A 17702-nucleotide genomic window follows, 5' to 3' on the forward strand; every position below is an offset into this window, starting at 1 on the left:
CCCTAATAGTTTGTGTATTTTCTCCTAACATATTCATGTCATCCGCATAGACAAGAAGCTGATGTAACCCGTTCAATTCCAAACCCTGCCTGTTATCCTGAACTTTCCTAATGGCATATTCTAGCGCGAAGTTAAAAAGTAAAGGTGATAGTGCATCCCCCTGCTTTAGCCCGCAGTGAATTGTTATTAATTTTATTATTATTTATTTAATCTGGTGGAGTTAAGGGTATCAGACCTTATCTACCACATCATCAAAAATACAAATATGGTAATTCTGGAGAATGACCACTCCAAGACTTTCGAAGTTTGTTTCTTTTCACAAACGACGATATTATGCTCGACTTTTTAAAAGGCAATACAAAAAAATTTAGGAAACACATAATTTCGACTGTAACCTAACATAACTTACCACAACCTAACTTAACCCTAACTAACACGTGCAAACTAAGCTAACATAACATAACCTACCTAAACTATTCTAATTTACACCAAGCAGTAAACATTGCCTATCAGCAAACATAACCTTACGCTATCATCCAAAACTATGTTGTAAACCATAGTCACCCTGCAACAATCTACATATATAAATGATAGGAATTTAATACAGAATAATTATACATGCTCAGAACTTCTAAAATTCATGGAAAGGCTTTCTTCCAAAATTAATTTAAAAATTGCAAAAAATGGGTAGGAAAATAAACATAAGTACAAAGATAAAATCAAAACAGGCACATAAAAAATTTTCATTCTCTTGTTCTCCTTTTCCAAGTCCTTCACACCCCTACACCTGCCTACCTTGCCTCCTGTTTGCTACCTGTCATCATATCATAATCTCTTCACACTCACGCAAAATAGCCGCATACTAGCCATACCAACATATAAGACATCATCGTATTCATCATCATACACAATCTCGCTCTCGCGCTTGTGGAATACCCTACCCAGTGACATCAGAGACTGTCGGAATTTAGTAGCGTTCAAAAGCAAGCTTATTAAGCATTTTCTTACTGCGTAGAGTAGGTTTAATTTTTACTTAATTTTTACTTAATCAATAAAAGAAAAATGTTTCTCTCTTCTTAACTTTTACAATAAACTGTCTAGCTTTTATTAATCAGTTAATCTTTTAGTACTTTGATTTTTATTGTACTTGTAAATTGAATATTAATTGTAATTATAATTGTAACTGTATTCTTAATACTGTAGTTGTAATCCCCTGGTAAAGGGGAAGAGAAGGCCTGATGCCCTTATCTCTATCAGGTTAAATAAATAATAAATAAAAAAAAGTACAAATGTATTAATAGCCTAATATATTTTGCGATTAAAGGAAACTAAACATCGAAAGATAACTGAATGTAAAAATTTAAAGAGAAACAAAACAGTAACAATTCCGAAACATTTGCAATAAAGTTAAAAAGTTCTGTTTGCTGCATTGTACTCTACTCAGTAAGATAATGTTTACCAAGTTTGTTTTTGAATACTGTTAAATTCCGACAGCCTCTGATGTCAATGAGAGGGGTATTATATGAGGGACTCAGGGCATAAATGGTGGAATTCCATCTGGGATACTTCTATGAAAAATGAGTATTTCTAAAAGAGAACAGTATGTCTACCGAGCACTCAGTAAACAAAAGTCGGCCTGGGTAGCGCAGTTGGTACAGTGCTGGCCTTCTGTGCCAGAGGTTGCGGGTTCGATCTCGGCCCAGGTCGATGGCAATTAAGTGTGCTTAAATGCAACAGACTCATGTCAGTAGATTTACTGGCATGTAAAAGAATTCCTGCAGGACAAAATTCCGGCACACCGGCGATGCTGATATAACCTCGGCAGTTGCGAACGTCGTTAAATAAAACAATTTGAATATTTCAGTAAACAAATGAAGTGTTGACATCTGACCACTGTGACATTTCATATACATATTTCCTTGTAGCATTGAAAAGTACGGACATTCTTGCTACAAAATATGCCAGTAAGTCCATTTTCATGAAAAGTAGAGTTCCACCATCTGCATTAGAGGGGCTCTGAGGGGCTCAATGTTCAATAAACTGAAGAGAAATTGTAATAAGCTGCAATAGTTGCAGGTATACGAAGTTCGAACTTAGCCACGTGCAATAGAGAACTGATTCATACAATGTATTTTACCTGATTGTGATTTCATAGGCGATCCATCCTTCCTGTCCCGTTCAGTAACTCTCATTGGATGACCAACTGTTATTTTTCGACCAAATACATCTTCCCCTTCCATCCGTTTTTGCGCTCTAAAAATTAAAAACAGTACAAATATATACAGATCAATTTTACAATCTTTCATTTAATTCATAACACGCATATTCACATGTGCAGAATGTACATTCTCTTTGCACAACTAAATAAAATTATTACTCTTAAATTCTGTATGTATAAAAAGAAATCAACTTCAATTTCACTAAAATGGAGTACGCAACACCAGACTTTTAACTTCATACTTACTGTATAAGTGTGACTTGATACAGAATCAAAGTTATATGCAAATATAACTACGAAATATTGTAATTAAATTTTGTGTATTGGCTTTTCCATAGCAAGCGAAACAAACTTCCAACTTGAAATTTTCTAAGTTCTATGGTGCGGAAAACTGCGACAGGTTAGATTAAGTTAGGTTAGTTTCGATTTTTAATATGTGTAGCATACACGAATCTGTCAGGTAAAGTTAATTTAGGCTTTTAGTATGCCTCACAACGCAGAGCTGCACGCATTATATCCTTCACCTGACATAATTAGGGACATTAAATCCAGACGTTTGAGATGGGCAGGGCATGTAGCACGTATGGGCGAATCCAGAAATGCAAATAGAGTGTTAGTTGGGAGGCCAGAGGGGAAAAGACCTTTGGGAAAGCCGAGACATAGATGGGAAGTTAATATTAAAATGGATTTGAGGGAGGTGGGATATTATGATAGAGACTGAATTAATCTTGCTCGGATAGGGACCAATGGCGGGCTTATGTGAGGGCGGCAATGAACCTCCGGGTTCCTTAAAAGCCAGTAAGTAAGTAAGTAAGTAAGTATGCCTCACAATATACTAAGTGAAGTGAAATGTGTGTTTCGCGTTCATTTTGAAGTGTTCTACCTCTTTATTTCAAGTCTATTTTAAGTTACCTACACCGATCAATTTTTAGCTATTTTCTATCATGTTTCCAAGTCAACTGATAACCTATATGAATCTTCACATTCAAAACTAACCTTTCCTCTGAAAATTAGGCCATTTTTCCACTTTTCGGTGAAACTAGAACTTTATTGGTTCCAGTGATTTCGGAAGTGAAAATCGCTGAATATATAAGGAATTTTTTGTGTATATGTAGTTGATCGTAGAAGCAAGGCATAACAAAAGCCTAAACTAACCAAACCTAACCTGTCACAGATTTGTAGACACGATATATAAGAGAATACGAAGGGAACTACCTCAGCGCTAGTTCAGTCCATAAAGGAGTTCATTAAATTTCCGCCAACTCTAGAATACAGATAAGCAAACACTTTCACCATTAGTGACAGCGCTGTTTCGAGCCTCGAATCAAAGGACAGGAAAAACAGGTGCAGATCAGTAAAGTGCAGTGTCTTCCGAATAAATATCCTAGCTCAGTAGATGTTGTTGCAAAATATCAAATTAAAACGAGTAATGTGTTTGAACAGCGAACAAAGACGAGTATTTCCCTTGGACCAAAAATCAGTCAATGAAAGAAAATACACTTTTCTGTACAGTTAGCCTCGATATCTCGCAACGTTACAGCACGATTTTTAATTGCTTACCTGTAATTCTAAGAGTCGTTCCCACGCAAGTTCAAATTCTCTTTGCACAGTTGAATAAAAACAATTTACAATGCTTAAATTCTAGTAATACGAGTACGTATAAATCAACTTCGATTTCACTAATATGGAATAAGGAACACTAGATTTAACTCCGTACGGACTAAGGTATATAATCTACATTCTACGCAAGTACACATACAAAATTTCGTTCTTAAAATCTAAAAGTTCGTATTGTAAAAATTACGATCGTTTAAGATATGAAGGGGGGTGAGAATGAGATAGTCCAAGCCACACTTATAACAAAAGTTTTTTTGAGAGAGTTCATTTCTTACACATCTAATAAAGCCACTAATAAAATATAAAAATTTACCAAACAAATAACGCAAGTAGGACGCTGAAGAAATTATATCGCACCTAATAGCATTGGATTCTAAAGCTTTAACACGCTTTCCTGTAAAATTTTGTCGTTCTGGCTTAGGGTTATATCATTCTCAGCCCTTCGTATCTTTTTTTTTTTAATACTTCACTATTCCTAATCTAAAGTAACTCTTACGCAAGTTTCACACGTCTTTTAAATGAGATATGCTTGTTAAATATTACGAATTACTTGTTAACAATAAAATAGACAAATTTAATGACCTTCCTTTCGTAAAATACGGTGGAAACATGGTGTATATTGAAATTCTGTAACAGTAAACTAATATAATTTATAACATATTCGAGATGATCATATTTAGCAATATGTCCAAACACCAGAACTAAAACACTCGAATTCTCTCGCAGCCACAATTCCAACTAATTCAGGAAAAAGTGAGTCTGATTTAAACAGCAAAGAAAAATGTATGAAGATGACAGTTCATAGACTGGCCCACAATAAAAAAAATTGCTACCTAATATCCGTCAAAAACATTACAAAATATAATTCACAAAAATTTCCCTTCTATTTCCCGCCGAAACATTATAACTTATTCAACGAAATTTTATTTTTCAATAAACTGTTCCGCACATATGTATGGCAAATATTAAAATGTAAAATAATAATATAATCATTATCATCATCTCATAAGTGACTAACAAAAAGAAAAAACATTCAAGTAGTAATAAAGACGTCAAAATTCGGATCAACATGATGGTTGGATAGGACGTCTATAAATGATAACCATAACAGAAAGAACATTTTGCCTTCCAGTTTGGCTTTGAATAATAGACTAAAAAAAATCCAACTCAAGTAAAAATTAGGTTATTTCATTTGGGATGACTTTCCATAAAAATAACCAGTAACGCAATAAACGTTAGAAGTATAAAAAATAAGAAATACCAGGTCCAAGATATAAGGTAGAGTTTAAAATAATAATAATAATAATAATAATAATAATAATAATAATAATAATAATAGAGGTGGGATGAAGTTACAGGAGAATGGAGAAAGTTGCACAACATAGAACTGCACGCATTGTATTCTTCACCTGACATAATTAGGAACATTAAATCCTGACGTTTGAGATGGGCAGGGCATGTAGCACATACAGGCTAATCCAAATATATATATATATATATATATATATATATATATATATATATATATATATAGAGTATGAATTGGTAGGCAAGAGGGGGGGGGGAACCTTTGGGCAAACCGAGACGTAGATGGGAGAATAACATTAAAATGGATTTCAGGGAGGTGGCATATGATGGTAGAGACTGAATTAATCTTATTACTATGATGTACTGAAGTACATATGGAGTTTCAGTGCAGTAATTCTGCGTTTCCATATGGTGAATTACTTTGTGATTCCAGATGGCGCCATATTCCTTTGGAGAGTAAATTGGTCATCACAAAAAATAATGGACAGAAATATAATACCAGAACAGGTGGATGATGATGATGATGATGATGATGCCCTAATTCTGATGTAAGGATTCTCATGGGTAGCAAGCTATATAATACATGCATAAAACCAGCATGAAGCTTATTGCTGAATTTTATTTCCAATGTAAATCTTACCTTAATGCAAACTCGTTTGTTGAGAAGCGAATAGTAGCAGATGATCCTGTAATTGCAACAACCCTTCCACCACAGTTACCAGACAGCTGTTTCAACCTAGTCTTGACTCGCATTTGATCCTTGTCTTCTGGCAGGTTTGAGACTACTATCTCAGCTGACTGACTATTTGACTGGAAACAAGTGGGATTCAGGAAATTGGGTCAGTTAACTTGGAAAGAAATATAATATGTTATAATTGTAAGAAGAATAAAAGATCACTAAATGATCAATCTCCTTTTGTGCTGAAGTTTGAAAACAATTGAAATTCTTAGGGGCATGTACATAGTACACTTTATTTTATCTTCTAGAATTATTTTGATATAGCTCAGTGATTACATTTTGATTTTCAAATTGGCTTCCTAGCGCTGCCATATTGCCTCATCGAGATTTAAATTGTATTCCTTACAATCACTGTAATATTTTACATTATATGATTATGTAAATGGTCTAAGTGCATATGGGTTTGTTCAATGCTCCACCTGTATTTCATCCATTCAAGTTAACAGGTTTGAGTGAGTTTTAATCTTTAAAACTGTTCTGCAAAATTATACAAAAATAAGATAACATACATTAAACAACATGAACATTAATTAAGAACCACACTTCATGCAAATGCTTTCCAATACAAGATATAAACAGCATACAAACATCAACTTTCAATATGTGGCTTGATATGGCATCTTTAATGTAACTGTTTGTAATGTTCTTCAATAGAAGTTTTGCATAATAAAGTTCCAGCATGGTTATATTCTTATAGTAAAATACGTGTAAATTTAGAGCCATGAGACCAGACGTAAATGCAAGTTTGAACCAATAAATTATTGAGATTTGCGATAAATTAATTAGTTTAGGAAATTGTATATTTATTATGTATAACTACTTTTGTATATAGATCATTTTTTAGATTATTAAGTTTATACTTTTGTGAACTAATATCAATAAATCTATCAAAATCTAGAGCCATGAGAAAAAATAAATAAAATATGTGTATTAAGTATAATATGTAACAAAAATCTTTCTGCATCTTGCAGAGTAATTAGAATAATAGTAGGTGCCAAATCTAGGGAATCGTGTAGGGCTATTTTCAAAACACTACAAATAATGCCCATGGCTTGTCAGTATATCTTTTCATTAATAATCTTCCTCATATGTAATCGTGAAAACTTTGTAACTAATTCAACAGTTCATAGCATAAATACACGTCAAAAAATGACTTTCATACTCCATCGGCAAGTCTGTTGTGCTATCAAAAATGAGTGCGTTATATGGCAGTAAAAATTTTTAATAGCCTCCCTATCGATATAAAAAATGAAACTCAAAACATAAGATTATTTAGGGCCAAATTAAAGAAGTACCTAATTTCTCACGCCTTCTATTCTGTAGGTGAATTCATGACATTCAATAACACTTCATGAAATTGATACTAAAACTTTGTGTTGTACTAGTAGACTATATTGTAAATCTCGTCTGTATATATTTCATCTAGACTGTGTCTATAAATTAAGATTTTATAATAGTATTAAGTTTTTTGACTTGTTCCATATTCTAGCTGTAAGCAATGTATGAATACCATGGAATGTTAATAAATACAATACAATACAATACAGAAGAACTAGAATTCAAATTCTCTGAGCCTGATGAGAACTTGCATGTCAACTGACAAAAGTCTGCTACTAAAGATCCCTTGCATGTAAAATCACATATATAGTCGATCTCGTGACTAATTTTCCATAGTGCTGCGGACTGAAATAAGTTTAAGAAATTGAGAAATGGCTATGTAGTATGTTCATACATAGCGGTATAAAGAAGACATTATACAACAATAGATGTGAAAGGAAAGCAATGTTTCCAAATACAACTTTCACTCACCATTCAAGAAAATATATGGGTATTTGTCAATAAAATGATCAAAGCAAAATGCATAGTATAATGAACACATATTATTATAGTTAAATCACAGCATCTGCTTTCTTCATCTGTATGTTCACATTCCGGTAATCTGATGTCAAATTATACTTCACTGTCAAAATGAATAACCATGGTTCCATTACCTTAACCAGCTTTCTGTCGTACAAATTTTAGTGTCACTTTGTATACAGAAGCACACTTTCTCATACTGCTCTCTATGCTACCAATCCTATGCTATTTCATCCCCTCAAAATACTAGTTCATGTTGCAAGCTTTTCCCGCTACCCTTAAGGTACGGTCACACGTCACTACTTTTGCTGTGCAACTTTTGTACTGCAGCTGCAAAAGTTGTGTGTCGTGTTCACACATAAGCCAAAAGTAGCGTGCTGCATGCTACTTTTCATGCTGTGCAACCCGAGTGCAGCAAAAGTTGCAACTGGAGGTTGCGAGTCTGTTCACACACAAGGTGCTACTTTTGCAGCCGCAGTCATGCTGCAGGTTTCCATCTCCGTGTTGACTTCTCAAAATACATTTTGTGGTTATGTTCGCATTATTAAGGAACTCATGCGAAAGCTTACTTTTTTATTGTTTGCTTTTCTGTCCTAAACAGTATTCAGAAATTGGCATTATTTTTACTATAAAGTTTTTAAAAACGCCTATATACTTAAATGATAAGCAACAGCATATTCACGTAATCAATGTTGGCAACCCTCCTGTTTGAAACTATGCTACAGAAAATTAAAAAAGTGAATTATATCGTCAGCAAATATGCTCAGACTGTGTTGTGCATTTAATAACTGTTACAAATAATTTATTTTCATCATATCTAGCATTAAAATACATCCAAACAATAAAAATATCATTGGTACATATGGGTGGCAACACTGGTTGCAACCGCAGCAAAAGTTTCAACAAAACCGATATCAAAAATGCTGCGGCTGCAACCCTGAGAACCCTGTTCACACGTCGCTACTACTAAGCTGCGCACAGCATGAAAAAAGTAGCGAGCAGCAGGTTCGGCAGCCGCTACTTTTCGGGTTGCACCGTTGCTCACACATCGCAGTACGAGAGTTGCGCAGTTTTTTGTACTGCATCGCTGAAAAAGTAGTGACGTGTGACCGTACCTTTAGGTGACGATTTTCTAATCTTGTTCTCTTCTCTCTCTCCCCCTTTCCTATTATTTTTATCTGCACTTCAGTCTCTCTCTTTTTTCTTTCACGTAACAAATTGGCCCTAGCTTCGTCTGCACTTCCTACCTTTGCTGGTTGTAGTCCCATGTCATTACTCTCTTCTGTAGATTGCCTGCATTCTACTGATGTCTGTTTTTTTCCCTCAACCATGTTTCTGTTGTCCTCTCACGACAGGTTTCTTTTGTTAATGCATACGAGCTATTCCATCTCAAATCGACCGAAATATAGAGAAAATTGACCTTACAATTTCTAAACACAATGAAACTTCTTCTGTACGTAGAGAACTGTGATACAATGCTTTGTGCAAAGTTTGAGGCATCAGAACTTCATAGTGTTTAAATTAAAAATATTTTATTAGTATTAGTATTAGTATTTATTTATTTAACCTGGTAGAGATAAGGCCGTCAGGCCTTCTCTGCCCCTCTACCAGGAGGTTCCAACTACAATATCAACAATAAAATTACAATTAAGTTAGTATTAAATTTACAATTACAATAAAATCAAAGTACGAAAAGATTACCTGAATAATTAAAGCTAGATAATTTATCATAGAGAAACAAAGAATATTTTATATTTACTGAATTACAAATTAAATCTAGAATAACAAAATTGTATAGTGATGAAATTACTGAATATTGAAATATTTTGTGATAGATTAAAGAAACTATTTACAAGTAATCAGTTACTGACCAAGTGCCTAGTAAGTTTTCGTTTGAATTCAATTTTATTTCGACAGTCCCTGATGCTAGCAGGTAGCGAATTCCAGAGTCTTGGCATTTTCATAAAATTAACAACTTTAAACTGTTGTAGCTCCGAAACCTTCCATCCAATGATCAAAATCATGGTTTATTTTGATGCTGAGAAATTAAAGTTTATATTGACATATAAACAGATTTTCTTACTTTTTATGGAAATGGAGAAATTTAGATTTTTCTTCATTAAGACGCCTTTGGCTAGGAAAAAATATTTTAGAAATATATAGTTAGATTCCGCATTGAAGGTACAAATAAACACATAATTTTTTACTGATGGTATGTTGATAAGAAAGTATTGAAAATATCAAATAAAGAAAATAAATAGTACGCATGTGAACTAACCAGCTGACTGTGAGAGGGGAGCTAGCCGAGACAAGCAAGGCCAGGAGACAAACACGTGATGTTTCGTCTAGTAGCGCATAGCTGTGCTAGCTTTATCACAAGTTTTCATAAACACAGGAGTAAAATGACGCCCAATGCTCGCTTATCATCATCTCTCGGCCAGTGCATGGGGTACTGCGCCGTTCAAGTCCAGGCGTGTGAAAATAATCTATTTAATACCCTCGAAACTTATTGCCGAGCCACTAAGCAAACAATGCCGAATCCCTCTTAATAATGCAAGGTTTTTTCTCAATATTTTTTTACATTTTTACAAATGGCCAAAAAGCCTAAAAGCAAGTAAAATCAGATTATCTGTCTCTCTGTGTACAATAAAAATAAGGATTACTTCTTAACATAACCTACCAAATGTCAGCTTCAAAATAAGCTCTCGTTCAATGTTCTACAGTAAATTGTTCCAGAGTTCTGAGCACTGAAAGAGGCTTGTTTTTATAAAATACGCTAAATTTGTCACTCAACAATACGAAAACCGTTTGACATTCGATAGTATATTTTTGCAAATGCACTCTCCTCAGCACCTTCTATAAATAGGGAAAAAATTGGAGTATAAAAAAAATGCGAGGTTTTTTACTGATCGATTTCATATGGAATAGCCCATACATACATAATGTTATAGGTAAAAGAATGCAATTTAATAATGAAGTGTCTGCTACCTTGTTATTTAACGACACTGTCCCAGCTGTGAGATAATTTAATATCAGTGGAATTGGTGATAGCAAGATGATATTCAAAGATCTGTCATGAAATTACCTGACAATTCACATTAAAATTTGAGAAGAAAACTTAAAAAAAAAAAAAAATCAAACCAGGTAATCAAGATTCGAATACATGCCAAACTGCAGCTTGCATCACGAGGCAAGATCATTATCCTTGAGTTACCCAGTGGATATGATAGTGAAGTAGCATCATGTAATTCTACCTGGAACTCGTTACTGGAACCATGGTTACTCCTTTTGAAAAGTCAGTGGAGTATCATCTGACATTATATTGTTGGGGTAAGGGCATACAGATGAAGAAGGAAGATGCAGTGTTTTGACTACAATAATTAGGTGCACTCACTGTTCTACTATGTTTTGCTTTGAACAATCAATAATTGTGTTTACCACCTGGACAGTGATTAAAATCTGTGTTTGTTTTCCTTTCACATCTACAGCCGACTTCTTTGTGCCACTCTACAGAAACTATTTCTCATTTTCTTAAACTTCCTTCAGGACACAAGCACAAGGAAAAATCAACGACCTCTGTATAGTTAGAAGACATTGTTGATAGGCTATATGATTTTAAATGGCAGACATTTTTAACAATGTTAATAGATTTGTGTCACATACAAGTTTATATCAAAATCTAAATTTTCAAATATTTGCTTGTTCAGCCTTGTTTACACTATGAATTGACATTCAATTTATAATTTATTTTAAAGTGAATATGTGAGTTCGCTCAACAAACATGGAGTGCCAATTCGAATGTTTGTGATTTCTTTGACAGCAAGTGTCTATGAGTTCGTTCTACAGGTAGGATGTGTCAATTCAATTAAGATATGCACATTATCTCACTATGTGTAATTTTTCATTCTAAAATTCCTCTACTTTTATTTGATATTTCGATTTTTTTAACCAATTGTTCCGCCATGAATTAACTCTACAAGCTGTACTGCACATAATTTCAAATTTAGTAGAGAAATAAACATCTGATAGTGATTAAAAAATATTTCAAGTGTATTGAAAGCTTAGAATCTGTCAAATTTAGCATGCCTCACGAGTGATTTCTCTCCAAGTTTTCATGGATAAACAAGTAATGCTTATCACTTTCCTGTTAAGCTGCACACACTCTATGCACACATTGACATGTTAACACGTATTAGCATATGTTACATAAAAACTAGTCCCTATTTGAATAATAATGTTTACATTGGTCGGGTATGTCGTATTATGACGCCTTATTGTGACATCTGACTCAACACATCACTGACACACAACATCAACATCTGGACTCCCACATTTTGTCAGATGTGTTAAGGCATCAGAAGTGTTTGCTCATTGTCCAATAGTGTATCAAAAATATGAACAAGGCAAAGGAGCTTATTGAACACGCTAGAAAGTACAGCATCTCGTACAGGCCGTCAGATATGCAGGAAAGAGTGGGTGGACATTGGGAAGAAAATTAGTGTGTCAGGTAAGCTATTTTACATATTATCCAATTTTGCTCAAGTGTTGGCAAATTTTGTATTTAAAAATACTTGAAATAATGTTTACAATTACGTTTAAGATTAAATGTTGTTTTCTAATGCCAGGCCTTTGACAATAAAGTCATTTGACCTCTTGCACTCCAATATTTTTCAAAGATATTATCATGATCAGCCACTGAAGCACAGATTTTGAGGTGTTCCGAATCCATTTCTTGGTTTGAGTTGCACAATAGGCAGTTAGGGTACTGATATATTCCAAAAAATCATGGCCTGTTGCCAATCTAAATGCAGCTACAGACGATTTTCGTGGTAAATCGGGAATTAACTGTGGATTATGATGCAGAGAGTTCCATTTTTTCCCTTGCGATTGTGCTATCAAATTTTGTTTGTTGAAGTCTAAGTATGTAGATTTAATAAATCTTTTCACAGAGTAATACGTAGATTTTGTAACAGGTCTGTAAGTAGCAGTGCTGCCCTTCTTTGCTAGTGCATCCGCATTCTTGTTTCCCAGGATTCCACAATGGGATGGTATCCATTGGAATACAATTCTTCTATTGAATGATATTAATTGAGAGAGCATTTTAGTTATTTCTGCTGTTTGAGATGAAGGTGTGTGTTTAGAGACTATTGATAGAATAGCTGCTTTGGAGTCTGACAATATAACTGCATAAGATTAAATGTAGTATAATATGTTCAAATATTAAAGTTAACTTAAAAACTTAAGCACATGTATCACTATTCAAATGATGCAACACATCAGAATAGTGTAAACACTTGAGCCAAGAGGCAGCATTGACATGTCATGTTAGCATAGTGTGTATGCAGCTTCAGGTACGTAAAGTTATAAAAATTCAAAAATTGTAAATTTAAATTTATATATTCTTATTGGGTAGTAGGCATAAGACAAATTGTATTATATACTTCTTAATTTCAATTCAGGAATCTGACCCTGAGCACCAGTTCTACTCTTTGAGAGGCAAGCTAAAGTTTTTCGGTATATATTATATTTTATGTTACAATTGCAACTATTATAACAGATAGGATGCGTATTTTCCGGGCTAGAGGGCTGTGGTCTGTTGGTGTTACAACCAAACGTTTCGTCTGGTGGACGAAACGTTTGGTTGTAACACCGACAGACCACGGCCCTCTAGCCCGGAAAATACGCATCCTATCAATGCCGGCCGTGAAAGCCTACATTCCAATATTATAACAGAATTCAAGCACAAATCTCATAAATACACAGAAATTATTAAAACACGTAAACCACAATAGCAATAAAGTCAGAATGGAAATGAAACAAGAACAAACATTTTTAAGAAGCATTCACTTGTTAGAATGAATAATAAAACATGCAGTGCCCAAAGTCATGATGCAAAGTAACATGCAATAAAACCATAAGTTAAGCAAGTGGCATACAGGCATGAAATAATTTTCGATGACAAAAATAATGACCATATTACACCTAAGTTTCTTGTACAAAGTTCAAATACTGGTATCGTTTATCATATATGTCACTCATTATTTTCCAAGTATTTTATGCAATTAAGTTCATCACAGATGTCAGATGACCCAGATTCCGATGAAATTACACAGTTTTAAACAAAGTGTTCAAAAATGTTTAAAATAATACCTGTTGATTAAAACAAGTTTTAAATACAATGTTTAAATTCTTTTTTATAATGTTGTAAAAAAATATTTCTCATTGTTAATAGCGAAATTTCCTCAGTGAAATATAAGCAATCAAACTGAGGTAAACTTTAAAATATTCTTTTTTATGAAACTCACCATTAAATTTCGTAATTTTTTTTTTCAGTTAGCAGGACATTAGTTTTAGGAATAACCTTATTTCATTTAATAAACAATGTGATAAATTTAAAATGGCTAAAATATTGGTTTCCTGAATTTTTCTTTAAAAAAATCGGGAATTTCGCTAATTTTTACAATACCCATCTGGCAAACCTATGTATAAAACATGTTTTATATTTAAAAAAAAAAAAGTCAGTGTTATCACTTTCAACAGTTAAAAGATTATTCAACTCAAAACATCAAGGTATGCCATTTCCAAGTAATTTAAAATAATAAAAGATGGGAGAGTCTCAATGTACAAAATACAATTCCTGAGCATCCTTTCGATTACTCATACGGCATGACTGTTTGTCAAACACTTGAACAACATTGGTATTTTTTTTTTATTGTTCTATATACACTTCTAACACTTATATAATCACTGATTAACTTTGTAACTTCTTTATTGTGTTAATATGAGGAATTTTACCTGACTGACTAGTTTCAATGTGATATTCTTCATTGTCCGAAGCCTAGTGAAGATCCCACGCTATCTTCTGGTTTTCTGTTGTGGTGGGGTGTGTTCATGATTGTGTCGAAAAAAGTGTGTGTTTTGAAATTGAGTTGAGCATTCAGGATGTGCTGGGACATACATGCAAAAACACACACCCAGCTTTTTCAACAAATTCAACCTTACTCAATGAAGCATGTATCAATCTTATTCCTACGTATCACATTTTTATAAAAATGTTCCTCTCTCTATTTATTTTCATTCACAGTTTCCTGCCCAGGAGCAGGACCTTCACTGCAAACTCAGCATTCTCCAATCTATTTGTATATGTTGCACAGGAATTTCTTAGAAAAGAGTTCGTGTATTAAAATGTTAATAAACTCAATTATTGATAGTATTTTTAACAGTAAAATTCATAAATCTTTGCTATCCGCATATCTGGATAATGTTCACAAATTTTAGGGACCTCTATACCAACACAAACAGTGCTGAACAAGTACAGTACATCTCGTAAGTTTAGAGCAATCCATATAAAAACAACTGATAAATCAATACAAACTTTTATTTAATGAAACTCGTTATAATAAGTAATAGAAGACTTCAAAGTAAATGTGTTTTGAGACCTGATTCAACTCTCTAGCCGTTTTAGTTTTGTTTTTATCCCCATTTTATGTTTTTCGAAATGTAGCATTCAAAATAAAAGTTTTGATACCTGGTTTAACTCTCTCTAGTTATTTTAGTTTTGTTTTTATCTCCATTTTATGTTTTTGGAAATGAAACACTTCTGAAGTTTGTCATGTATACTGATTTTCTCCAATCTGCCAGATTTGCCATATGCAAAGAAGAAGACTCAATCATGGATGATACCCACCTAAAAAGTGTCCTAAACTCAACCCTGACCAAAATCAGAAGAATATTGTCCAGGATCTGCCATTGGAAACAACAACATGTATACTGATCACCAAATAAATCTGTAGGAAAGTCAAGCACATGTTAAGAGTTTACTTACTTAAACAAGTGACTTCTGTTCTTAAAAAAAAAGTACTGCTATAAATGCCAATGTAGAGATGTGAGTCTTAACTTCTCACTATCCTATAGGTATCCATTGTCCGTAACCAGGATAACTTTACTTTATTATATGTATGAATAAAAGTGGTATAAGGAAAATGTAAATAATTATGTTAAAGTTGAATTTACTTTCATCTGTTAAAATGCTTATCTGGACATACTCATTTCTATATTTTGTAAAATTATTGAATAATATATGTCCTTAAAAATAATTTGGTTAATTTTTGTAGATTTAACATAATCTTTTGTTCACAAAATCCACACATATGAATAAAATTGATACATACTGTATATACAACTTGAAGCTGAATTCAATGCAATTTCTTGAAGGTAATTTATTTTTTACATAATGCTGCACTCTTCTTGTATCTATGTTTAGTCGAAGTTTTACTCCTTAGATAATTTAGGAAGCGACTCATATATGCCCAAATAAAGAAGTCTAATACATTTTATCTACAAAAGCTGAAAGCTCGAAACACTTTTACATGCAACAGCATATTTCCCATCACACAAGCACATTAACATTCTCGACTACAAAAGCTGGAAGCTGAGGAAACTCTTGAAGCTCTTCCCATGCAATCCACATATCCAATACCTTAATTGTGCCACGCAGTGGCAGATCTTCCATTAAACTGGCGAAATTGTAATGTTCGGAAGCACAGAGGATCAAAGCTTCGGAGGCAGTGCTGTTGTGCAGGAGTATGACATGGATTTTCTTCCTGCAGATGAATCAATTACACATCACACACTGGCATAGGTAATATTGTAAAGCAAAGTACAGTAAAATCCCTCGTATCAGGCACTCAAATACCAAAACAACGGCACTTTTGGCTAGGCAAAAAAAAAAAAGTCAGAGGAAGATGTGAGTGAATAATTTTGAGGGAAAAATTGTTCCGGGGCTTGGTATCGAACCCGGGACCTTTGGTTAAACGTACCAACGCTCTACCAACTGAGCTACCCGGGAACTCTACCCGACACCGATCCAACTCTTCCCTCTATATCCACAGACCTCAAAGTGGGCTGACAACCATCAAGCAACCAACATTGAGTGCACACTAACTCTGTTCACCTTAAATTGTGGTTTTCTGTTAACGAACAGTGACATGTACCGGTATTATGCAAATAAAGCTTTCAGGTAAAACTCCCTGTAAAGTTGATTTGAATAATTTTGAGGGAAAAATTGTTCCGGGGCCGGGTATCGAACCCAGGACCTTTGGTTAAACGTACCAACACTCTACTAACTGAGCTACCCGGGAACTCTACCCGACACTGATCCAACTCTTCCCTCTATATCCACAGATCTCAAAGTGGGCTGACAACCATCAAGCAACCAACACTGAGTGCACACTAACTCTGTTCGACTTAAATTGTGGTTTTCTGTTAACGAACAGTCACATGTACCGGTATTATGCAAATCAAGCTTTCAGGTAAAACTCCCTGTAAAGTTGATTTGAATAATTTTGAGGGAAAAATTGTTCCAGGGCCGGGTATCGAACCCAGGACCTTTGGTTAAACGTACCAACACTCTACTAACTGAGCTACCCGGGAACTCTACCCGACACCGATCCAACTCTTCCCTCTATATCCACAGACCACAAAGTGGGCTGACAACCATCAAGCAACCAACATTGAGTGCACACTAACTCTGTGCTGGCCCCGGAACAATTTTTCCCTCAAAATTATTCAAATCAACTTTACAGGGAGTTATACCTGAAAGCTTGATTTGCAAGATGTGAATGGCTTTCGCAGATCGCACATTCCGCATATTGTTTAATCTTTACATTGTTCACACATGAAAATATAGACAGAAAACTCCGTTATGTCCTTGGAGTAGATCGGACAGCATTGTTAAGCTGTCACTTGGGCGTCACAAAAAATACACAGAGACGATATCTTCAAAATTTACCACTTGAACTCACCTGTTTCGAAGGGGTGTTGGACGAGTCTAAATAGGAAAGTGAGAAATTCTGTTCCTAGAGTGCGTAAAAGTTTCATTCGCATGAGCGATAGTACATGTAAAGAAGCACACATTACAGATATGTTAAAGAGGTTCAAATTATCGAGCGCTACTTCATCTTC

General features: G+C 34.2%; 2 protein-coding genes across 7 annotated transcripts in view; one reads left to right on the forward strand and one right to left on the reverse strand.

The window, feature by feature from the left end:
* The window catches only part of Marf1 (meiosis regulator and mRNA stability factor 1-like protein), a 112180-nt gene that overhangs the window by 80436 nt on the left and 14042 nt on the right, over window positions 1–17702 (reverse strand). For all 4 annotated transcript variants that reach the window (XM_069836287.1, XM_069836289.1, XM_069836288.1 and 1 more), the window contains exons 5-7: window positions 16219–16342; window positions 5784–5953; window positions 2138–2253 (exon numbers count right to left, since the gene is read on the reverse strand). In XM_069836287.1, coding sequence (XP_069692388.1) covers window positions 2138–2253; window positions 5784–5953; window positions 16219–16342 — 410 coding nt within the window. The remainder of the gene's footprint in view (window positions 1–2137; window positions 2254–5783; window positions 5954–16218; window positions 16343–17702) is intronic.
* LOC138706700 (alpha-(1,3)-fucosyltransferase C-like) overlaps window positions 12022–17702 on the forward strand; it is a 124261-nt gene continuing 118580 nt past the window's right edge. For all 3 annotated transcript variants that reach the window (XR_011334059.1, XR_011334060.1, XM_069836294.1), the window contains exon 1: window positions 12022–12246. The gene's annotated coding sequence lies outside the window, so the exon portion shown is untranslated. The remainder of the gene's footprint in view (window positions 12247–17702) is intronic.

The sequence above is a fragment of the Periplaneta americana genome, chromosome 9, assembly GCF_040183065.1.
Source record: "Periplaneta americana isolate PAMFEO1 chromosome 9, P.americana_PAMFEO1_priV1, whole genome shotgun sequence".
NCBI lineage: Eukaryota > Metazoa > Arthropoda > Insecta > Blattodea > Blattidae > Periplaneta > Periplaneta americana.